General features: G+C 41.9%; 1 protein-coding gene across 4 annotated transcripts in view; it reads left to right on the forward strand.

Moving 5' to 3' along the window:
• The window catches only part of LOC117500923 (oocyte zinc finger protein XlCOF6.1-like), a 34,448-nt gene extending 9,949 nt beyond the window's left edge, over positions 1-24,499 (forward strand). For 2 of the 4 annotated variants that reach the window (XM_034159729.1, XM_034159714.1), the window contains exons 2-3: positions 15,040-15,136; positions 22,545-24,498. In XM_034159729.1, the coding sequence (XP_034015620.1) occupies positions 22,547-23,869 (1,323 nt within the window). In that variant the 5' untranslated portion in view covers positions 15,040-15,136; positions 22,545-22,546 and the 3' untranslated portion in view covers positions 23,870-24,498. Of the gene's footprint in view, positions 1-9,731; positions 9,907-15,039; positions 15,137-22,544 lie in introns of all 4 variants that reach the window. The other 2 variants (XM_034159723.1, XM_034159736.1) reach the window with 2 other exon arrangements.
• Positions 24,500-24,712: the final 213 nt, after the last annotated feature.

Genomic DNA, 24,712 nt, shown 5'->3' on the forward strand with positions numbered 1-24,712 from the left:
TTGTCCTCACAGCAATGAAAATCATCAGTCTGAAACAGTATAACAATCCTCACTAATTTTTGATCAGTGCGTGATGAAGCAAGCGGACAGAATTCTTTCTGATCCCTCCCATGTTCTGCACACGCAATACGAGTCGCTACCATCGGGCCGGCGTCCCCCACTGTAGACTGAATAGATATAGAAACTCTTTTGTTCCTATATCAATCATAGCCCTTAACAAATATCATAACAAACACCACTAACAATCAGGTTCAGTAGGAGGTTTTAGTATTTGTATGTTATTTATTTATTTTTTTATTCTTTTTTTTTTTTTTTATTCACTGTTATGAACTGTTTATGTCCTGTTCTGTATCTCTGTATGGGTCATGATTTTTGAGAAGTCCAACACAAATTTTCCCATGGGGACATTAAAAGTATATACAAGGTCTGTTAGAAAAGTATCCGACCTTTTTATTTTTTTCAAAAACCATATGGATTTAAATCACGTGTGATTGCATCAGACAAGCTTGAACCTTCGTGCACATGCATGAGTTTTTTCACGCCTGTCAGTTGCGTCATTCGCCTGTGAGCAGGCTTTGAGTGAGCACTGGTCCACCCCTCTCATCGTTTTTTTATTGCGAATAAATGTCTGAACAATTCAGAGCTTTGCTGCATCAATTTTTTTCCAGAAACTGTGAGAGGCCTCCAGGTGGGCACCGTTCGGAAAATTAATATGGCTTTCAGGGACGATTTTATGGGGATTATACAGATTAAGGAGTGTTACTGCCACTTTAAGGACGGCCCACAACTGCTGAGAACGCGGCGCGCTCCCAGCGCCGATCGACATGCTCAGACCCCACTGAAACAACCAGATCATTTCCAACGTGAAGGCTTTGTTGATCCGGGACCTCGTCTGACTTTCACAAAAAGGCAGAAGTCGTGGACATCAGCACATTTTCGGCACATTCCACTGTTACAGGAGTTTTTTAAATGGAAAGAAAAGCGGAGGGACGCGCCACGCAGCCGTTAATTACGCGGCACAAAACCACCTCCATGTTGGTCTCACAGAACGGCTTTCAGGTGGATTTCAGATGGATTCCGGTTGCTTTTCAGTCGTGTGATTATCCGATTGTGATTGTGCATGAGCTGGACATGCCCCAACATGTCGTGGAAGGCTTCATCACGGCGTTGCTTTGCGCCATGCAGCTCCACTGTGACGCACGGAACTCCTCCGCACATCTGTCTTAATGTGCTGATGTCCACGTCTTTTCACAATTCCTGTGCTAGTCAGACGACATACCGGATCAAGACAGCATCCAGTTTAGAAATGAACGGCACATTCCACTGTTACAGGAGTTTTTGTCATGGAAAGAAAAGCGGAGGGACGCGCCACGGAGCCGTTCATTACACGGCACAAAACCACCTCCGTGTTGGTCTCACAGAAGGCTTTCAGGTGGTTTTCAGATGGATTCCGGTTGCTTTTCAGTCATGTGATTATCCGATTGTGATTGTGCATGAGCTGGACATGCCCAAACATATCCTGGAAGGCTTCATCACGGCGTTGCTTTGCGCCATGCAGCTCCACCGCGACGCGCGGAATTCCGCTCCTCTTTCCATGAAAAAAACTCGTGATGTCCACGACTTCTGCCTTTTTTTGAAAGTCAGATGAGGTCCCGGATCAACAAAGCCTTCACGTTGGAAATGATCTGATTGTTTCAGCGGGGTCTGAGCCTGTCGATCGGCGCTGGGAGCGCACCGCGCTCTCAGCAATTATGGGCCATCCTTAAAGCGGCAGTAACACTCCTTAATCTGTCTAATCCCCATAAAATCGTCCCTGAAAGCCATATTAATTTTCCGAACAGTGTCCACCTGGAGGTCTCTCAGTTTCTGGAAAAACATTGATGCAGCAAAGCTCCAATCGTTCAGACATTTATTCGCAATAAAAAAACGATGAGAGGGGTAGACCAGTGCTCACACAAAGCCTGTTCACAGGCGAATGACGCAACCGACAGGCGTGAAAAAACTCACGCATGCGCACGAAGGTTCAAGCTTGTCTGATGCAATCACACGTGATTCAAATCCATATGGTTTTTGAAAAAAATAAAAAGGTCGGATACTTTTCTAACAGACCTCATATCTATCTATCTATCTATCTATCTATATCTATATCTATCTATCTATCTATCTATCTCAAGGCACTTCACACAAAATAATTCAGAAAACAAAATAAAATGAATGAAAAGATTTTTTAAAAAGCACAGTAAAAGAGTAAAAGCGTAAAAAGCATAGTAACATGCTATGCCAGTATACTAGCTATACGAAAGGGAAAATAAGTGCGTCTTAAGTCTGGACTTTAAAGTCTCCACAGAATCTGACTTTTATTGATTCAGGGAGATCATTCTACAGAACAGAGAAGCTCTGTGACCCGCAGACTTCTTATTCACCCTAGGGACACAAAGTAGTCCTGCATCCTGTGAACACAAAGCCCGGGCCGGTACGTAGGGTTAATTAGATCAACTAGGTAGGGAGGTGCCAGTCCATGAACAATTTTATAGGCTCGTAGCAGAACCTTAAAATCCGATCTTACAGAGACAGGAAGCCAGTGAAGAGATGCCAAAATGGGTGTAATGTGGTCAAACTTGTGTCAAAAGTCTGTCAGCAGCATTTTGAACCAAATGGAGACCCCTAATGCTAGACTGTGGTAAACCAGAAAATAGAATATTCCAGTAGTCCAGTCTAGAAGAGACAAATGCATGAATCAGGGTCTCAGCATCAGCCATAGACTGGATGGGATGAATCTTCGCTATATTTCACAGATGGAAGAAAGCAGACATGGAAGTTACTAGACATCCAGCTTCTCACTGATGCAAGGCAATCTTCTAAGGGTTTATATGGATGAGATTACCAGCAGTTATCAGCATGTACAATTATCATCAGCATAGCAGTGAAAGGCAGGTGTTGACACACCATCCCCAGTCCATTGTAGTGGGGCTGTTGAGCTCTGATTATCATAAGAATTGTGCAGTAAATGAAAGAAGCATGAAACTTTCAGGATTTGCTCTTGATGACATAAGCTTTGATTTAAGATGTGGAGGCATTCGCAGTTTGACCCCTGGGGTCAGCTCAGGGTCATTGACCTGTAGGATATGAAATTTCTATGTATTAGAAATTGATGTGTCTTACGATCTAAATGTATATTTCCATGTTTCTGAGCATGAAAAACTCATTTCTGATATGTCCAATATCCCCAGATGCCAATAATAGTCACTCTCAGGGGTCAAAGGCCAAGGTTGCTTGAAAAGATCCCACATTTTGGTCAATCTAAATATAAAATGTACAGCTTCATTGTGTTTTATCAAACAATTACATGTAAATATGAACCAGGCAAAAGAACAGACTTATGAACATAGATACAACAAAAATGTACAAAAAATATAGACCTAACCTCAGCACGGCAGAAACAACAGACTTGAACTCATAAGAAGGGTTTACAACTTGGTGTGTCCACAACATGTGTCATCATAAATGTTGTTTTCTAAACATAGTTCGGGAGGAGCCCATAGGATGATTGACAGCCATCAAGGTCTCCCACCTTCCAAGAGATATAAACCCACCAGCTCATCCTCACGTCATGCGCCCTGGTGCCGCCAATTATCCCTCCCCCTCCTCCTCCATTTCACTAGTTGTTCTACTCTTATATCCAAGGGGGGTGGAAGCGGACACTGTTCTCTATGATCTCTGCTTCAATCATTCCATGACCAAGGCCAGCTACCAAATCAAACACGTGCGCTTACATCACATCAGTCATAAGGGCGAACTAGTAGAACTAGTGAACAGTGTTTTAGTCACTGCAGTCACCAGAACATGTGCACAGTGTTGTGCATTTTAATGCTGCCTTTTTACATTTACAGCGCCCAACACAGCCCTTTTGCAACCACAGTGCAGAAGTTCATAGCAAGCCTGTGATGCCTCAGGGAGGGTTGTCCAAAGTGGCTGCCAACCAACATCGGTGTCAGTGCATCCCCAGTCTGAGGGACTGGGCAAATGTGGTTGATGAACTAAGGCAAGGTTCCATATGTTAGCTTGGGACATTGCTCTTTTGATGTGTTGTCTCAATGCATCTTGTGTAGGGGGGATGTTTTCCAGTGATCTTGACCTCTGGGTGAAAAGATGCTTTCTTGCCTCATTGACTTCTGAGCGTGCACTCGTTCTGTCATAAATCAGTCCAACAAAACGTTCAAGCTGAGACAAGGAAAGATCTCTCAACTTTTGAGGCATCTGCAACATTTCATGGAAAGCCTCTGTAACCTCTGGCTATACACGCCATGTATCCCAGGCAGTCTTTTGACCACAACCACAGAATGAAGAAGGTGTATCACAGCCAGTAAAAGAATGAAATGCTGGCACTAGCACTGCAGAACTAGTGGAAGGACCCGGTGCAGCAACCACCTTGTGAATGGCTATAACAGAAACTGCTGCCAACTCCAAAGACAATCCACATTTCCTCCAGACTGACTTTTTTGAAGACATCCACTGCCAAGATGACCATGTCAGAATCAACAGTTCACACCATCACTTTCTTGGTTCCCTTGTTGGCTGCATCAGCCACATGAAGAAAGAGACGAGTATCAGCTTCCTCATGAGCACATGGACACAGGAGACTCACGCCCCAACCCCTAGGAGAACAGAGGATAGTATTATTGTTTGTGGCATACACTTCTTTGTCAAGATGTAATGGTGTATTAACCACTTGAATAGAGAGAAACTGAAATAGTTCAGCTTTGTTTTCCTCCACAGACAAGAAATCTTTCCAGTTCTTTGGCATCAGAGTGCTTGGTTCCACTCTTCTCTGAGTTCCCTTTCCTCTCCTCTGTCTTGTTATGGCTTTTAGGCTATTGTTTGGTACACATCCCAAACAATGTCAATGCGTCTTGTGCCTGTCAACTGTGATGCTATGTATGGTATAAAAACACTGTCAGCATAGTCCTGAAAGGTTTTAGCAGTGCCTGGCTTGAGCATGTACGCAGCTGCAGCACCATCAATTAATACAGCTTCAGCATAACCGACAGTGGTTTCTGACAAGCTAGAATCCATAGAAGTAAGACAGTGAAGAAGATCTGATTTTACCTCCTTGTGATAAAGATGTTGGTGCTGGCTGCTTCTCATGGCTAAAACCCTCCCTTGTTTGACATGCTATGTACAGACAAGAAAACAGGTTAAAATCGCTCTTCAGTGGAGAAAGTTGTGCCTTGAGCTTAGACTGTGTCTTCACAGGAGGACACCTAAATAATGGCAGCTTTTTCTTTGGAACTGTGTCTGTAATGGGCATAGTACATTTAATCAGGAGCTCCTCCATGAACTTCTCATACTGCTCCTTACCCAAGGCTTCAGCTATTCTGACAGTGTTGGCTACAGAGGGATCTGCTATAACTCTAGTATCCAAGACAAGTAGGTCTTGCCTTGTCTCCAGAAATGGGTTTCCCATTGCATCAGTGACTTGTGTCAGACTACAAACATCCTTAAGAAAGGCATTCTGTACACTTGGCAGCCGGTCATGATGATTTGTTATCTCAGTTTCACTCTGTTTTCTTGGTTCTGAATTTTTAAACTCTGATATGACCCTTGCCAATTCAGGACCAGCAACCATCCACTGACGCAGTGCTGCAGGGCTTTGTCAGTCCAATGGCTCCTCCAGAACCTTTAATTGCACAATTATTTTGCTCATGGCAGTGGTCAATAGCCATAGCAGAAAAACAGTTGCTGCTCTTTTGAACAACAAACCGCCCAGCCATGAACTCTGAATGTATTTCTGGATGAGTCTCAGACAGTTAGATCATGGCTTTTATGTGGATTGTGAGCCACCTGGTATAATGGGTGTGGTCAAGAGCAAACATCCAAGGGAGCAGTGGTGTCAACACTTGCACATACAGTGCAAAGTCAGCCTGCCTCAATGACCTCACAAACAGCAGCATGTGACTCTCCAGGGTCAGTGTTTTGAGCCAGTAGGCACCCCTTGCCCTATCCTGACCCGTGGGAAAATAATAGGCTACACACATAATATGAACATGTGTGGGGAAAAATTTGTGGAGCATGATCTTCTCTGCATGGTATGATACTTCAGACTGCAGGCCTCTACTGGTGGTTGGCTCTCACTGCGGTATTGTATCACTTCCTGTTCCGGAGCACAGCGGTGTTTTGCTGTATCTGTTAGCTGTTTAATCTGCGCAGTTAGATTGATCTAGTTACCTAGATAACGATTTGTTTCACAGTGTAATCTTCACGTGCCTTAACTAAAGCACTCCCTCTGCTGAATCACCTCTAAATTATCTACACATTATTCACTTTGTGTGTTTTTAGGAATCCGCTAGCTTAGCGCAGCTACTAGCTCTTAGCCGGTTTAGCATGGCAGCTTCTCCTGTCTCTCCCGCACTTTTCTGCTCTGGGTATGAAATGTTTAGTTATTCCTCGGCCTCCTTTAGCAGTAATGGTACTTGTAATAATTGTAGCTTATTCGTAGCTTTGGAGGCCAGGCTGGGCGAATTGGAGACTCGGCTCCGCACCGTGGAAAATTCTACAGCTAGCCAGGCCCCTGTAGTCGGTGCGGACCAAGGTAGCTTAGCCGCCGTTAGTTTCCCTCTGGCAGATCCCGAGCAGCCGGGAAAGCAGGCCGACTGGGTGACTGTGAGGAGGAAGCGTAGCCCTAAACGGAAGCCCTGTGTACACCGCCAACCCGTTCACATTTCTAACCGTTTTTCCTCACTCGGCGACACACCCGCCGAAGATCAAACTCTGGTTATTGGCGACTGTTTTGAGAAATGTGAAGTTAGCGACACCAGCAACCATAGTCAATTGTCTTCCGGGGGCCAGAGCAGGCGACATTGAAGGAAATTTGAAACTGCTGGCTAAGGCTAAGTGTAAATTTGGTAAGATTGTAATTCACGTCGGCAGTAATGACACCCGGTTACGCCAATCGGAGGTCACTAAAATTAACATTGAATCGGTGTGTAACTTTGCAAAAACAATGTCGGACTCTGTAGTTTTCATATGTTTTTACGTCAGACATGCTTGAACCCTCGTGCGCATGCGTGAGTTTGGTGTGGCGGCACAGGAAAAACACCTCCGTGTTGATAACCATTTGTAAAATCCAGGCGGCTTTTGATGGCTTTCAGTGGAGTGAGTATATGAGAAATTGTTTAACAGCTGGACATGTTCCAACTTGTCCTTAAGGCTTCCAACAGAGGTGTTTTTCCTGTGGCGGAGCGTCGTGGCGGCTGCGAGCTGATGCGCGGACCCGTCCGCACGTCTTTCATTAAAAAAATCTCCTTTAACAGTGGAATATCCGGATAAAATGCTGAAACCGACTTCTTCTGAAACTTCTCTGTTCTCTCACGACGTCCTGGATCAATAGAGCCTGAAATGTGGAGGTTTTCAGCTTGAAACAGGCTGATGACGCCGCCTGAGAGTGCTGTGCGACGTCTCGCACTGTGGGAAGTCCTTAAAGCGACAGTGTCACCTCAAAATCTCTCATCAGCCGTTAAAATTTTCACTGAAAACCAGCTTAATTTTTCGAACCATGTCCACTTCGATGTGTCTCACAGGTTTAGAAAAAAGTTTGATCAAACAAAGCGCCAGTCTCTCAGCAACTTCTCAGACAAAGGAATTCCGACGAGGGGTTGGACGACTCCTCCCACAAGGAGTGCTCACAGGCGAATGACATCACCGACAGGCGTGGAAAAACTCACGCATGAGCACGAGGGTTCAAGCATGTCTGACGTAAAAACATATGAATGAAATCCATATAGTTTTTGAAAAAAATAAAAAGGACCTATACTTTATGGACAGACCTCGTACATGCTTCCCTTAGGCAGTATTATTAGACGGCATTGCTTAAATTTTCATTGTTACACAGATGATACCCAGCTTTATCTATCCATGAAGCCAGAGGACACACACCAATTAGCTAAACTGCAGGATTGTCTTACAGACATAAAGACATGGATGACCTCTAATTTCCTGCTTTTAAACTCAGATAAAACTGAAGTTATTGTACTTGGCCCCACAAATCTTAGAAACATGGTGTCTAACCAGATCCTTACTCTGGATGGCATTACCCTGACCTCTAGTAATACTGTGAGAAATCTTGGAGTCATTTTTGATCAGGATATGTCATTCAATGCGCATATTAAACAAATATGTAGGACTGCTTTTTTGCATTTACGCAATATCTCTAAAATTAGAAAGGTCTTGTCTCAGAGTGATGCTGAAAAACTAATTCATGCATTTATTTCCTCTAGGCTGGACTATTGTAATTCATTATTATCAGGTTGTCCTAAAAGTTCCCTGAAAAGCCTTCAGTTAATTCAAAATGCTGCAGCTAGAGTACTGACGGGGACTAGAAGGAGAGAGCATATCTCACCCATATTGGCCTCTCTTCATTGGCTTCCTGTTAATTCTAGAATAGAATTTAAAATTCTTCTTCTTACTTATAAGGTTTTGAATAATCAGGTCCCATCTTATCTTAGGGACCTCGTAGTACCATATCACCCCAATAGAGCACTTCGCTCTCAGACTGCAGGCTTACTTGTAGTTCCTAGGGTTTGTAAGAGTAGAATGGGAGGCAGAGCCTTCAGCTTTCAGGCTCCTCTCCTGTGGAACCAGCTCCCAATTCAGATCAGGGAGACAGACACCCTCTCTACTTTTAAGATTAGGCTTAAAACTTTCCTTTTTGCTAAAGCTTATAGTTAGGGCTGGATCAGGTGACCCTGAACCATCCCTTAGTTATGCTGCTGTAGACTTAGACTGCTGGGGGGTTCCCATGATGCACTGAGTGTTTCTTTCTCTTTTTGCTCTGTATGCACCACTCTGCATTTAATCATTAGTGATTGATCTCTGCTCCCCTCCACAGCATGTCTTTTTCCTGGTTCTCTCCCTCAGCCCCAACCAGTCCCAACAGAAGACTGCCCCTCCCTGAGCCTGGTTCTGCTGGAGGTTTCTTCCTGTTAAAAGGGAGTTTTTCCTTCCCACTGTCGCCAAATGCTTGCTCACAGGGGGTCGTTTTGACCGTTGGGGTTTTTACGTAATTATTGTATGGCCTTGCCTTACAATATAAAGCGCCTTGGGGCAACTGTTTGTTGTGATTTGGCACTATATAAATAAAATTGATTGATTGATTTGATTGACATGGTATGGAAAATAAGTCTGACTGTGCCTCCAAACTATGCCTGTTATTTAGATCAGAGAGCATAGATATTGTAAGGACAGTACACTAAATGAAAGAAAATGAACAAAAAAACTATAAGTTTGGGTGATGCATAACATGGCATTGTTTGCTAAAATACAAAGAAGCTGTACATTATATGTTTAGATTGACCAAAATATGAGATCTTTTCAACCCCTAAGAGTGACAACTTTTGACCTCTGTGGCAATTGGACTCATCAGAAATTAGTTTCCCATGCTCAGAAACATGGAAATACACATTTTGCTCACATTTCCATCACATTCAGATCATAAGACACATCCATTTCTAATTTAATACATAGCAATTTCATATCCTACAGGTCAATGACCTCTAGCTGGCCCCAGGGGTCAAACTGTGAATGCCTCCACATCTTAAATCAAAGCTTATGTCATCAAGAGCAAATCCTGAAAGTTTCATGCTTATTTCATTTTGTGCATAATTCACAGTTCAAGCAGCTGCACTATTGCCTTTTTCCTTCACTTTTTGCATTTTTTCTTTTTCTGCCGCCCTAAGGAGACGGCAAAACAATTCTGCAGGGAGAGTTCTTCCACCCATTCCGTCAATGGACACACATCACTCCCTACGGAAATGCTGTCAGGGTTAGCAACATCTGAAGCCTCAGTCGCAGCACTCCCTTCCAGCTCTGAGTTCCCCACATTTGGGACAAAATGATGTTCCCATAGTATTGGTGAGTGATAAGCCAATTAAACATTTAATGAAAGCGTTTACATTGGCACTCTGTCTCGGGGTGTTAAAGTGCCTGATGCAGCTCTCTGCTGCACACAGATTAGTGATACTGCATGAATATTTTTAAATACAACAGTAAATGCTATATCCATCCAATGTTAGTGTTTTTAACATTATTTAACTCAACTTTGTTTATAGAACACTTTCAAACTGCCAGCTGGGGGTCATAAAAAGCAGCAAAGCAACCTAGCGACAATAAAAACAGCAACAAACAAATAAAAACAACTAAGTCAGAGCGACATCTCATACGGTGTTAAAAACCAGTGGACAAAAGTGGATTTTAAGATTGGTTTAAATGTTATGATTATATAACAGCTAAGTGGATTCTTGTCATTTGATTGGTGCTTTGTATGTCACATGACATGGATTAATTCATCCCATTTGTGTTGCATTGCATTTAGAGTGTAGTTTGGTTCCATTTAGAGTGTAAATTTGGTTCCATACATTTGGTACCATTGCACTCTGCACACGTGTGCGCGCACACACAAAACAAATCCACTGCGCTGTCTGGAGGCTGTTGGCAGGAAGTTAGATTGAAAAGCTGGACTAATTTCTGATGGGATTTATTATTATTATTATTATTTTTTTTTTTTGCTGCACTGAGGATGTACACAGTCTTTTTTTTTTTTTTTTTTTTCTGGGAGTACACGTGCACAAGCGCTGACCCCGTTGCAGGGGACAACGAACTAACTGACACTGCTAATTCTTGTAACACACACACACACAAAATCCATTCTGTCTGGAGTAAGCCGTCTGGATGCATGAAGAACTGCTCACATGGAAAGCTGATGTGATTTTTGGCTGGACTGAGGAACTACACAGTCTTTTTTTTTCTTTCTTTTGTTTTCTTTTTATGGAAGTCCGAAGTCAGTGCACAGCATCACCGGACTACACGTTACAATTTGGATTTCAGCAGCAGTGGAACACCAAAATGTAAGTCCCTTTTCTGTTGTTTATAAATTAATAAAATATCAAATGACAAGGATCTATTTTAGCCATTATATAAAACAACTTCACTTTAACAGATTTCCACGTGCAGAAATAATAACTAGATCCAACACCTGTTTAATATCAAAAGACCTGCGCCCCCCTACAGTGTCATGGATTTACTTTTGTTTACATTGCCTTTTTCAAATATAAAACAACATAATCTTAAACTTTGCTTTCATGGCATCATTTGTTACACCACCTTTCTTAGCACACTGTAGCACACTTGAGAAAGTACTGAAATTAGCAACACTCTGTGTACTGAATTTGGCACTCGTGCAAGGCAGAAACACTGCTTCAAGGTGCTGGGACTGTGCTGAGGCTTGGGACCCACATTTAAGAAAAAAAATTGTAATGTAGACTCTGGAAATTATGTCCATTTTAGCGTACAGGAAGCTTCTGTCTCCTTAATAGTCAGTCAAAACACTACACTTTCTGCAGCCATTGTTGACGACCTCTTGCTCCTTCCTAAATGATATTTGCCAAAATATGATGGTGCACCGGCTCTTGGCTCCAGATAATTCAATGGTCTGCTCACTGAAAGCCATGGCTGCCTAGTACAGATTGTGTGTTGTCAGATTAAGCATTTTTTACTTTATTTACCTTTGGCTGTTTTGCTTTCTACCCCACCTCTCACCCTATGACTGCTGGGTTAGGTGCCATCGGCTAAGAGGGCATAGAAGATAATTAATTAATTCATTAAAGTATTGCTTTCTATGATGCACTAGTCTAAGCATCCAGGACAGTTAAAATACTGGGGGTTAAAAAAAAAACATTTTAACATTTTGGGTAGTTTTGTGGGCATTGTGGTGGTTGTTGAACAACTTATTGGCTGGTGTCCTGTCCAGGGTGTACCTCATCTCTCACTCTATGACTGCTGGGATAGGCTCCAGCCCTCCTGTGACCCTTGATTGGAGTAAGCGGGTATAGAAAATGAACTACTGTATGCTATGAACTTTCACATATAGTTTGAGTCTAGTCAGTGAGCTCAATGGCCAACGTCAAAGTTTTATTCTAAATTCCTGGGTCTGTATGATTGAAATGTTCCACTGCATTCCCACATTCAGATTAAATCCTGCTCTATTGGCTCTGTGGTTTTTCCTGCAGCAGGTAACAGCGCTTGCATTCAGATTGAAGTATTTTCAACTTTTCGTGCTGACCACAGCAACACACAAAATGGATGTTGTTTTAATTTTACTGAGGAGAGAAGACGGACAGCAACGCAGTGTATCACCCTGTTTTTGCTCTTCTCTCTTCTGTGTTTTTGGGTAAAAGAAATAAATTCAGTTTGTCTTCTTCTGCTGTTGAGCGGGTGATTATAGCTTGCCTCCTTGTAATTTGTCAGAAAGTCCAACCTATCCAGCAAGTGTTCACATTGCACCGATCCATGGTCTGATTTGACCTGGACTGAGACAGCTTCTTTTGGGCAAAGCAAATTTTGGTTGTTTAGTCTGGACTATGGTACGAGGCTGCTTTCACACCTGCTGTTTTGGTTTAGACCAGGGTATTTAACTCCAGTCCTCGAGGGCCGGTGTCCTGTAACTTTTAGATGTGCCTCTGCTTTAACATAACCTGAGTCAATGAATGAGGTCATTAGCAGCACTCTGGAGAACTTGACTGCATACTGAGGAAGTAATTCAGCCACTTGATTCAGGTGTGTTGGACCAAGGACACATCTAAAAGGTGCAGGACATCAGCCCTGGAGGACTGGAGTTGAATACTGCTGGTTTAGACCAAAATGAGAAGTCCAGAGGTGTAGACCAGAAGTCTCAAACCGATCCAGAAAGGGCCAAGAAGGGTGCAGGTTTTCTTTGCAACCATCCACTCCACCAGATGATTTCACTCATTAACTGATTCCATCTGCTCAAAGTGATCTTAATTAGTGAAATCATCTGGTGTCATCAGTGGTTGCAAAGAAAACCTGCACCCTCTTGGCCCTTTCTGGAATCAGTTTGAGACCTCTGGTCTAGACCAAACAAGGTATGTGTGAATAACACCCTTAGTCTGTGTGAGAGATGGACATTTACTGTCTATTAGTTCATGTTAACTTGCGCTCGGGACAGATTAAGAGCTGCTGGGCTACATTTCTGTGTGGATCCTTAAAGCCCCAAATAGTCACAGAATGTATAGTGCTTGATTAAATTATTGCAAATAAGCACTTCCTAAAATTTGGAGTAAGTTACTCATACATTTCCTCAGTCCATCTTAGGGTGACAAACACGTGAAGCACAGAACAGCTGTGACAGTCACACACACACACACCGAGATGCATCATGCGCGCTGTGGATGAAGCATCACTGAGTGACTTGACTACAAAAGTAATTAATTAAATATTGATGTTGGGTTTCTTGTCTGTTGCCCCACACCATGCCTCAATTAACAAAACAAGGCAAAACTGTTTAATTCATTAAATATGCCAGATGTTAACAATGAATGACCTCCAGGAGTTGGCAGTCTGTATTTTGGAGAAGGCTGGGTCACAGTCCAGCACAAACCACAAAAGTGCTTTTACTGTTCATCAAAAAAAAAAGGACAGAAATCTTAATTTTTGCAAGTAGTACTGCCAGAATTTTTAAGGGTTTTTAATTTTTAAATATTTGCCACTGTAGGAATTCACAAGTAAAATTCACAAGATTTTGCCCCAAGTGGAGGAGTTCATCTAGCTTAGGTTCATGTTCACAAGTGGGAGTGAGATTGTTAGATCAACAGATGGATCAGTGCTGCATCTGAGGTCATGTAGACACTGTATTGGATCCATCATGGTGAAGAAAAAGCACAGCCAGAAGAAATGCTCCTATCCTCACCTGTAGTCATGAGGCTTAATGAGAGGAAAAAAAGGTTGTAGATACAAGTGACGGAAATGAAGCTCCTCCATCAGGTGTCTGGACTTGCAGTCAGAGACTGGATCAGAAGGTGGAATATCTGAAAGAGACTGAATAGAGTCACTGCTCCTTCACATGAAAAGGAGCCAGCTGAGGTGGTTATGGCGTCTGGTGAGGAGGCACCCTGGTCATCTCCCTGGAGAGGTCCTCCAGGCACATCTAACTAGAAGGGGGTACTGAGGAAGACCCAGGCCACACTTGAGGGATTATATTTCCCAGATGTCTTGGGAAAGCCTGAGAAATTGCAAATTGCTGCATTGCAAAGGAATGTACTGCTGAGGACCAGAGAATATTCTTCATAATTTGGACTCTAGATGGTCAGAGGTGCAGTAAATGGAATTCTGTATCTCTCCGCCTAACATCAACACAGCAGCCTTATTGGCTCCTGAAGGCCAAATTCCCTGCTCTTCCCCCAGAAGGATCTACGGCTTTGGTGAAGGAATTTGCCTCCCCCTTCTCATCTCCCCCCCCCCCCCCCCCCAGCCTGCTGTTGCCTAGCAACATCAGATTTTACACACACACACACACAGACAGAAATTGTCAGACTTTACACACACACGGACAGAAATTGACAGAAATTTAACTCATCTGCACACAACGCATGTCTCCCTCCCTCATCTGTATTACTCCCCCCGTGTGTCTCCACTCCCTTCACCCTGGCTTCCTCCTTGCCACATCGAAGGCAGCGCGTTTTTACTGCTGCAGCCTTCAACCCCCAAGCTGGGTGCTGCAGCCTTCACCCACTTTGTCTCAATTCAGATGATGGACTGCTTCAAGTTTAGAGCACATAAACAATGTCAAATGTATATGTGTTGTCTTTAATTTTCATGTGTGCCATTATTACAGGAAATAAGTAATAATTGTGGATTAATTGCTGTATCTTGTCTGAGGTAATCGGAGTGTAAATGTAATTGCCCTTTTTGGGATCAATAAAGTTGTCTGAAATCTGAAATCCCTCAGAAAGAGTTCCAGGACTTGGCTGAGGATGAGGACGTGTGTCGGTTAAGCTGTTTCATCTGCTGTCACTGTGACCTGGATAGGTGGCATAAAATATATGAATGAATGAATCAGAAACACAGTAGAAATAATGTGATTGCATGTGTAACTTTTTAATAACTGTATCAAGCATAAGATGTTAAAAGTGTTTCTTTTTCTCTATTCTGACTGCAGTCCAGAATTACAAATTTTTTTTTTTTTTTTTTTAGGTGTCTGTCCATTGACATTTCACCTTGTTTGAAACAAATGACACCAGAACAAAAGGACAGCTGTGATTAGAGGATCTACTCTCGTTGATTGAACCAGGTACTGTACAGGTGGCAGTTTGACTGCAGACTCACAAAACAATGGACACATAAACCTTTGCAGTTCATTATTTTAGAAACATTTATTTATTTGTTTTTGTTTATTTTAAGATTTTGGAGGGTGGGAGCTGGTAGGTAGGGTTGGTAAAACAACTATTTTGTGTGTGTGTGGGGGGGCAACATGAGCAGCATGTTCGCCATTCTTGGTGAAAGGCGCCTTTGTTGGCTTGGCCACGCCAGTTGAATGGATCCGGGCCACATTCCTAAAGATCTACTGTACGGTGAGCTGGCAGAGGGAACTCGTTTGGCTGGCAGACCACGTCTGCACTACAAGGATGTCTGCAAGAAGGATATGAAAATGTGCAGTGTCAGTGTCAACATGTGGGAGCAGTGTGCAGAAGACGGTGCAGCCTGGCACCTTACTGTCAGAATAGATGCACAGAGGACTGAGCAGGAGAGGAACCAAGGCCTTGCCTAACATTGAGGTAGGAGGAAGGAGTGACAGCGGCAGCCTCGGCAAGCATCACAATACACGTGCAACAAATGCAGCAGATTGTCACTCGTGCATTGGACCGATAAGTCATTTGTGCTGGTGCAGATAGAAACAAAAGACAAAAATTTCCTGTATATTTGTGTTGTCAACTGTGATGGTATCGGTCCAAGCAGAGGGTCACCCCCTTTGAGTCTTGTTTGCTTGAGGTTTCTTCCTCAAATCATCGGAGGGAGTTTTTCCTTACCACTGTCGCCTGTGTGCTTGCTCTAGGGCTTGGTAGGGTTAGACCTTACGTGTGTGAAGCGCCTTGAGGCAACTTTGTTGTGATTTGGTGCTATATAAATGAAGTGAATTGAAAAATTGTATGAAAAAAATGAACAAACAAAAAAGCAAAAAAAAAAAAAAACCCAAACTGGACGCTACACCATCGTCTCCCGCAGATGGACGGATGCTGGGGGGGGGGTTCTCCAAATGAGCACCGGGTCACAGAACAATCTATGTTTATGTAGGCTGTGCATATACATGCTCCTGGTTGGATTTTCCTGTGTGGTGGGCACGGCTACCCATTAGTTTCAATAACCACGAATCTGCTAACTGAAAAGTTAACTTTTATAATGCTAAACTGATATTAAACTGAAATTTAGCAGAGGTTACAGCTAACCACTAACTTTTAGTATTGACTCGGTAAACTGTCGGCTACTGATAAGCCAGTTTCGAGTTTAAGCACAGCAGGGGCTTCTGAGTAAAATCAAAGCCTTTCACAAACCCAAAATGAACGAGTCAGAGCTTCTGTCTTTATGCACCCTGCCCGCTGCTGTAAGGAAGCGTCATTTACTTTCCACATACAACAACACAAACGTGTGACAGGAGACATGAAAAGCAAGGCACTTTTCACTCATGGTTTCATTTATAAACAAAACTAATTCTGGACAGTTTATCGACATTTACGGCAACTCTGTCAATTGTACAAAGTGAAAATATCACACATATCTTTTAAAATAATGTGCTAATTCTGAAAGTTTGAGCGTTAACCGACACACGCACCAAAAGGCATTATGGGATGGTTTTCAAAATTAGCAGAAAAGCTAATCCACTAACAAAACAGTTAGCATTGCTAATTAGCGGTTAGATTAGCAGTGAGCAGATTAGCAGTTAGCGGATTAGTGGAACTTTGTCCACCACTGATAGCGGCAGCCAACAAAGTTTGTACAACTAGCTCAGTGGATTCGGCTAATCCCAAAAAATGTCAGGCAGAACACACACACACACACACACACACTCAAAAAAACACGAACATTCAACATAATCATTTGTTCCTTTCTGTAGCCTACAACCAGCACTGTGACAAAATATTGGATTTAGTCCTTAAACTTTATCCATCATCTTCAACTATCTGATTTTCAGTGATTTTTGCATCTCACCACCATCTACTGTACTCGTATATATACACACACACATACATGAAAATTCAGTAAGGTATGTCTTCTATAATACGTTCCAATGCTAAGGTAGAACTACTAGTGTATACTAAGGAATATCTAAATATCTAAAAAAAAAAAAAAAAGTAGAGTAGAGCCACTTACTGTAGGTGCCTGGTCTTGATGTTGAAGTTAATGTTGGGTTAATTAACATGTTAACATTGGCACATCAGTGTCATGTTATGTGAAGCACTCGAGTTGCAAAATTTGACATTTTCAAGACATGATCACAGCAAATGTAAAGCAAGTCCTTTCGGGTGCTCCCTTGTTTTGCACTCGGGGTCATCACAGCAAATTTAAGGTGGATCTGCATGTTGAATTGGCACAAGTTTACACCGGATGCTCTTCCTGATGCAACTCCACATTACCTGGAGAAATGTGGCAGGACTGGGATTTGAACTGGGAACCTTCTGCATTGAAACCAAGTGCATTAACCACTTGGCCACCACCCATGATCACAGCAAATCACGATCTAAAAAGAAAACAAAAACAGAGGTCCCTCTATTTACAAAAATCTGTGCCGGTGTTGATCCATTTTCACCATTTGCACGCTGCATGAAAACAGGATAAGCCACTTCAGCTTTTGCAGATAAAACGTTTCTTAGTTTGTTAGGGATACATCTACAGATCATCAGCATAGCAGTGAAATTTAAATGATTCAAATTGTAGAACTTTTCTGAGTACACCTGACGGATGGTCAGTTTGTATTTTGTTTTTTTAAATGGATTTTTTGTAGACTTCTTCTTAGTGCTGTTACGTTGCTCAATCTCATGGAACAATGATGCTGTAGCTTTCACAGAAAAGCCTTTGTCATGAGGTTTGCTATTTTGCATTCAAGCACTTTTATCGTGAAGTGACTTCAGTGACAAGAACTGTCTGAGATGTTATTTAATCTTGTTACCAGTAGTAGAACTTGACCATGCTGCTGCAGACACTAAATGTGGAACAGGAGAACAACCTTACCTGACTGCTCTGTTCAGAACTCGCTCTCTTGGAGTCTCCCCCCCCCCAACCTCTGCTTTTTATTTAATTAATTCATTTATTTTTATCTTTCTTTTTTTCCTTTGTGCCGTGAAGAATTGTTTGGTTTCATCCTGACATCACAGTCGTCACCATAAATTGCTGACATTTGCTATGATACGAAGGGGAGGTGGGGTCCAACGCAGTCCGGCTCTGAAACCATTGCGGGCCTTGGTTCAGTCCCGGGTTCTAATTCAGTCACATTACCTGTTTAGCACTAGATCCGTCACAGCATGCCAGCCTATTGGATATTCACTGTGATCAGTCAAATAAAGGAAGCCTTCTGATTTGATGGGCCTGACTGACAAGTGAGTGGGCACAGGCTCGCCAAGGCCCACCCACAGTTATGATGCAGAGTGGGACAAAATGCTTAATGTCTGTAACTGAAAAACCTATTAAACTTTGATTGTTAACATGGTCTGTGCTGTGTTTTGTCCTACAGCTCCTTGTTAATCTGCCGGTGTGCCGGAATTACAGTTACATTTGGTCCAGCCTCCTTTTGTGTTGACATACTTTACTACATTGTCTGGCCTTAAACTCAGAAGTAAAAGGGGTACACTGAGGCTGGGTGGTATGGCCTACAATTCTTACTGCGGTGTAATTTGAAGCATAAACAGTAACTCTATATATTGTTATATATTCTTTATATACTACATTTCAATATAACTAACATTAAAGTCCATTTTATATGGTTGTCAATTTAACAGCTTTGTCATGCTTTAAGAAAAGCCTCTATCTTCAATCAAAGCTGCTTCTTCATTTATTTAATTTTTTTAAATTAAGTAAACAGTGTTTTTTACATCTCATCAATTCCTCAAAACTACCAAAGTAATACTGACTGAAAGTCACTGTAGATGTTAATCAAATCAAATCAATTTCATTCATATAGCGCCAGATCACAACAGTTGCCCCGAGGCGCTTCATATTGCAAGGCAAAGCCATACAATAATTACAAAAAAACCCCAACTGTCAAAACGACTCCCTGTGAGCAAGCACTTGGCGACAGTGGGAAGGAAAAACTCCCATCCATGTCTTTATGTCTGTAAGACAATCCTGCAGTTTAGCTAATTGGTGTGTGTCCTCTGGCTTCATGGATAGATAAAGCTGGGTATCATCTGCGTAACAATGAAAATTTAAGCAATGCTGTCTAATAATACTGCCTAAGGGAAGCATGTATAAAGTGAATAAAATTGGTCCTAGCACAGAACCTTGTGGAACTCCATAATTAACCTTAGTCTGTGAAGAAGATTCCCCGTTTACATGAACAAATTGTAATCTATTAGATAAATATTAATAATTTTTGAGAGAAAGGAAGGTTGGAGATTGGCCTATAATTAGCTAAGATAGCTGGGTCAAGTGATGGCTTTTTAAGTAATGGTTTAATTACTGCCACCTTAAAAGTCTGTGGTACATAGCCAACTAATAAAGACAGATTGATCATATTTAAGTTCGAAGCATTAATTAATGGTAGTGCTTCCTTGAGCAGCCTGGTAGGAATGGGGTCTAATAGACATGTTGATGGTTTGGAGGAAGTAACTAATGAAAATAACTCGGAACAATCGGAGAGAAAGAGTCTAACCAAATACCGGCATCACTGAAAGCAGCCAAAGAGAACGATATGTCTTTGGGATGGTTATGAGTAATTTTTTCTCTAATAGTTAAAATTTTATTAGCAAAGAAAGTCATGAAGTCATTACTAGTTAAAGGAATACTCGGCTCAATAGAGCTCTGACTCTTTGTCAGCCTGGCTACAGTGCTGAAAAGAAACCTGGGGTTGTTATTTTCTTCAATTAGTGATGAGTAGTAAGATGTCCTAGCTTTATGGAGGGCTTTTTTATAGAGCAACGGACTCTTTTTCCAGGCTAAGTGAAGGTCTTCTAAATTAGTGAGACGCCATTTCCTCTCCAACTTACGGGTTATCTGCTTTAAGCTGCGAGTTTGTGAGTTATACCACGGAGTCAGGCACTTCTGATTTAAAGCTCTCTTTCAGAGGAGCTACAGCATCCAAAGTTGTCTTCAATGAGGATGTAAAACTATTGACGAGATACTCTATCTCACTTACAGAGTTTAGGTAGCTACTCTGCACTGTGTTGGTATATGGCATTAGAGAACATAAAGAAGGAATCATATCCTTAAACCTAGTTACAGCGCTTTCTGAAAGACTTCTACTGTAATGAAACTTATTCCCCACTACTGGGTAGTCCATCAGAGTAAATGTAAATGTTATTAAGAAATGATCAGACAGAAGGGGGTTTTCAGGGAATACTGTTAAGTCTTCAATTTCCATACCATACGTCAGAACAAGATCTAAGGTATGAAAAAGGGGAAAAACGGTTAGAGATGTGAACGGGTTGGCGGTGTACACGGGGCTTCTGTTTAGGGCTACGCTTCCTCCTCACGGTCACCCAGTCGGCCTGCTTTCCCGGCTGCTCGGGATCTGCCGGGAGGGAACTAACGGCGGCTAAGCTACCTTGGTCCGCACCGACTACAGGGGCCTGGCTAGCTGTAGGATTTTCGAAGGTGTGGAGCCAAGTCTCCAATTCGCCCAGCCTGGCCTCCAAAGCTACGAATAAGCTACACTTATTACAAGTACCATTACTGCTAAAGGAGGCCGAGGAATAACTAAACATTTCACACCCAGAGCAGAAAAGTGCGGGAGAGACAGGAGAAGCCGCCATGCTAAACTGGCTAAGAGCTAGTAGCCGCGTTAAGCTAGCGGATTCTTAAAAACACGCAAAGTGAATAATGTGTAAATAATTTAGAGGTGATTCAGCAGAGGGAGTGCTTTAGTTAAGGCACGTGAAGATTACACTGTGAAACAAATCGTTATCTAGTTAACTAGATCAATCTAACTGCGCAGATTAAACAGCTAACAGATACAGCAAAACGCCACTGTGCTCCGGAACAGGAAGTGATACAATACCGCAGTGAGAGCCAACCACCAGTAGAGGTAATGTTAAAAATACATTCTTATTATTCTTATTTTAATGCCTTGATCTGGCCATTTTTCCAAACAGTCTCATTGTTCTCACTTTTGATATCAGTCAGTGATCTCGTCAACAAAATCTATTGAGGTTGGCTGGTTACAGTATAGTCAAAGTCCCTGCCGTTCGGCCAATTTATGTTTATATTATCCACCATTTATACTGCCTACCCAAAGGATACACTCTATTTTCTCCTTTTATTTAGAACCATTGGGCAAATGTTTAACTAGTAAGTCCCTTCGGCTGCTCCCTTGTTTGCACTCGGGGTCGACACAGCAAATCCAAGGTGGATCTGCATGTTGAATTGGCACAGGTTTTACACCGTATGCCCTTCCTGACGCAACTCCACATTACATGGAGAAATGTGGCAGGGGTGGGATTTGAACCCGGAGCCTTTTGAACTGAAACCAAGTGCATTAACCACTTGGCCACCACCCCTGCTTATTGGGCAAATGTTTAACTATGCTTTAAAAAAAACCAATACTCAGAGTTTTGAAACATCCTGTCTTTACTGAAGTTATTTTAAACTTAATTTTAACTTCTTTAAATAGAACTAACTAAAGGTATCCCAGACAGCAAATGGATCCAGGCCAGATGTGGTCCAACATCCAGTACCAATCCTGAAAACAGATCCAGTCCAGACAATTTTTGCACCCTGGCCCAGATCTGGCACGGCTCCACTTTACAGTTCTGTAACATATCTGGACCAGATCTGAACTGGATCCACAAAAGACCAGCCATTTACAGCCCATATCTGGCACAGATCTGGGACAGATGTGGTCTGCATCACAGCACCATGGCAGGAACACTGGGTTAGCATAATGATGAGCAATTTTATCTGCACTCGAATAGAAACTATCCTTTAGCGGTTATAAACTCAGGGCTGTGAAAACTCTGCGAATCTGCGGGATGCGCTGATTTTATCATGGAATCAAGTTTTCTAAGTCCGCGGACACTGATCTGTGTGTTACAGATACAAATCAGTTTCCTCGGATCCGCAGAACTTACCCCAGTAAAACGTGCTTGTCATAAAGAAAAAACTACTTTGCGATAAGCATTTAAAAAAATCCACAGTGACAATCACGATTCCAGAGTACACAGACACCCCCCCTCCTCCCCCCATGATGAAATCCGTGTATCCCACGGAGAGTTGCGGCTGTTAATGTTGTTTGATCATTTATGAATGCATTGTGTGGATCAAGGAAACTACTTGTGGCTAAAGAGAAAATGCATAATTAAGCCACATTGGTTAAGCATTAAAATACCATAGCACGAGCCCAGAGTATCAATTCTGTACACATCAGCAGACTAACATTCTTTCTTCAGGTCATAGTAGAGAAGCTTGAATCTTTGACTGGAATGGGTTGCTTGACGCGAGGATGCGGTATGATTAATGCTGTTCTTAAAATAACAAAATTACTTACTTTCTTGCAGACATGCAGCATCTGCCAGTAAATAAAAGTGACATTCTTCCACAGCAAGAGTGGAACCAGGACGACTTGATGCAACCATGCATTAAAGAGGAACAAGAGAAAGTCTGGACAAGTCAGGAAGAACAGTCGCTTTACCATGTGGAGGAGGCTGACATCACCAAATTCACTTTCTGTGCTGTCTCTGTGAAGAATGAAAATGAAGATGAAAAACCACAGTCATCACAATTTCATCAAAGCCAAACCAATACGAGCACAGCAGTAGAGCATGTAGCCAGCAGCTCAGCTGAACACAGCACACTAAAAACAGAAGCTGAAGAGGACTGTAGGGAATCACAAGCAGCCAGCAACTCTGGTTCTTTACAACCAGATACTGATGGCAGGACTTCATACTGTTCTGAAACTGAGACTGATGACAGTTATGAATGGAAGCAGAACAAAGAAACTCCGTCAGGTTTAATCTGTCTAAAAAAATTTGCAGCAGCTGGAAGTGATAAATGTAGCATCACCAAGAAGCACTTTAACTACTCTAATTGTGGGGAAACATTTGGTCACGTGAACTGTTTGAAGCAGCACACGAAAACCAGAGGAAGTGAGAAACTGTTTAACTGCTCTGAGTGTGGTAAATTATTTGGACAGAAGGGTCATTTGAACACCCATGTGAGAATTCATACAGGAGAAAAACCATTTGACTGCTCTGAGTGTGGTAAAAGATTTAGAGAAATGGGCAATCTGAATAAACACATGAGAATTCATACAGGAGAAAAACCATTTGGCTGCTCCGAGTGTGATAAAAAATTTAGACAAAAGGGTAGTCTGAGCAACCACATGAGAATTCATGCAGGAGAGAAACAGTTTTGCTGTTCTGAGTGTGGTCAAAGATTTAGACAAAAAGCCAGTCTAAACAGACACATGCGGATTCATACGGGGGAAAAACCATTTTGTTGCTCTGAGTGTGATAAAACATTTAGACAAATTGGTAATCTGAAGAAACACATGAGAATTCATACAGGAGAGAAGCCATTTGTCTGCTCTGAGTGTGGTAAAAGATTTAGAAAAATAAGCAAACTGAATAAACATATGAGAAGTCACGCAGGAGAGAAACCATTTTGCTGTTGTGACTGTGGTAAAAGATTTAGACAAAAGGGCAGTTTGAGCAGACATATGAGAATTCACACAGGAGAGAAACCGTTTGACTGTTGTGAGTGTGGTAAAAGATTTAGGCAAAGGGGCACTCTGAACAGACATATGAGATTTCATAAAGGAAGGAAAACATTTGATTGTTCTGAGTCTGGTAAAAGATTGAGAGCCAGACTGAACAAGCACTGAAGAATTGATACAGAAGCAAGAAAACAAGTAGCTAATAGACCTACATATCAACACGTTTTGTTGCCTTTTAAAGATGTGACTTCAAGTCAGGTCAGTAAGTGGTCCAGTCCATTGTACACAACTGTAAATCATTGTTCAGCCCCCCCCCCCCCCCCCCCCCCCATTCATCAATCTTAAAATGGATCACATTTTCTTAATGTTGCTAGAGTTCATATTTTCAACACCAATTCCACAAGAGACCTTAAACTCTCATTAAAAATGCACAAAATTTCTGAGTGCAACATCATGCTGCTTCTGTGGCCTTTAAACTGTATTCTTGGGTGTATCCAGAGGTGAGTATTGGTAATTACACTGAGACAGATTATATTGGTGCTAAATTAATGATTACTTTTGAATGAAAACATTTAAATTCAAATAAAGTATTATGTATAATCATCTTAGCCTTGTACAAATAATTTTTTTTTAATATATAATCACATTAATTAACTGAATGAAATGAGTGTCATTATTAAGAACATTATGAATGTATGCATTATGTATGTATGTAAGGATTCAAAATTCCTGAAAGAGTTGTTATACACCTTTTCAGAAAGGTGTTTGTCACCAAGGGTTATAAAAATGGACATTAAAGTTTGTGACCAAAAATATCCAGTCACCGTGTCAATAACATTCTTAAAATAACAACAAAAAAACAAGTATTCTAAAGAACTGTCTGTTGTTTTTCCTGTTTGTATGAATAGATTTTATTGTGTACATAGTCGGGAAAATAAGTATTTGACCCCCTGTCAGTTTTGCAGGTTTTCCCACCTACAAAGAATGGAGAGGTCTGTAATTTTTATTGTA

This window comes from Thalassophryne amazonica, chromosome 2 (assembly GCF_902500255.1).
Source record: "Thalassophryne amazonica chromosome 2, fThaAma1.1, whole genome shotgun sequence".
Lineage (NCBI taxonomy): Eukaryota > Metazoa > Chordata > Actinopteri > Batrachoidiformes > Batrachoididae > Thalassophryne > Thalassophryne amazonica.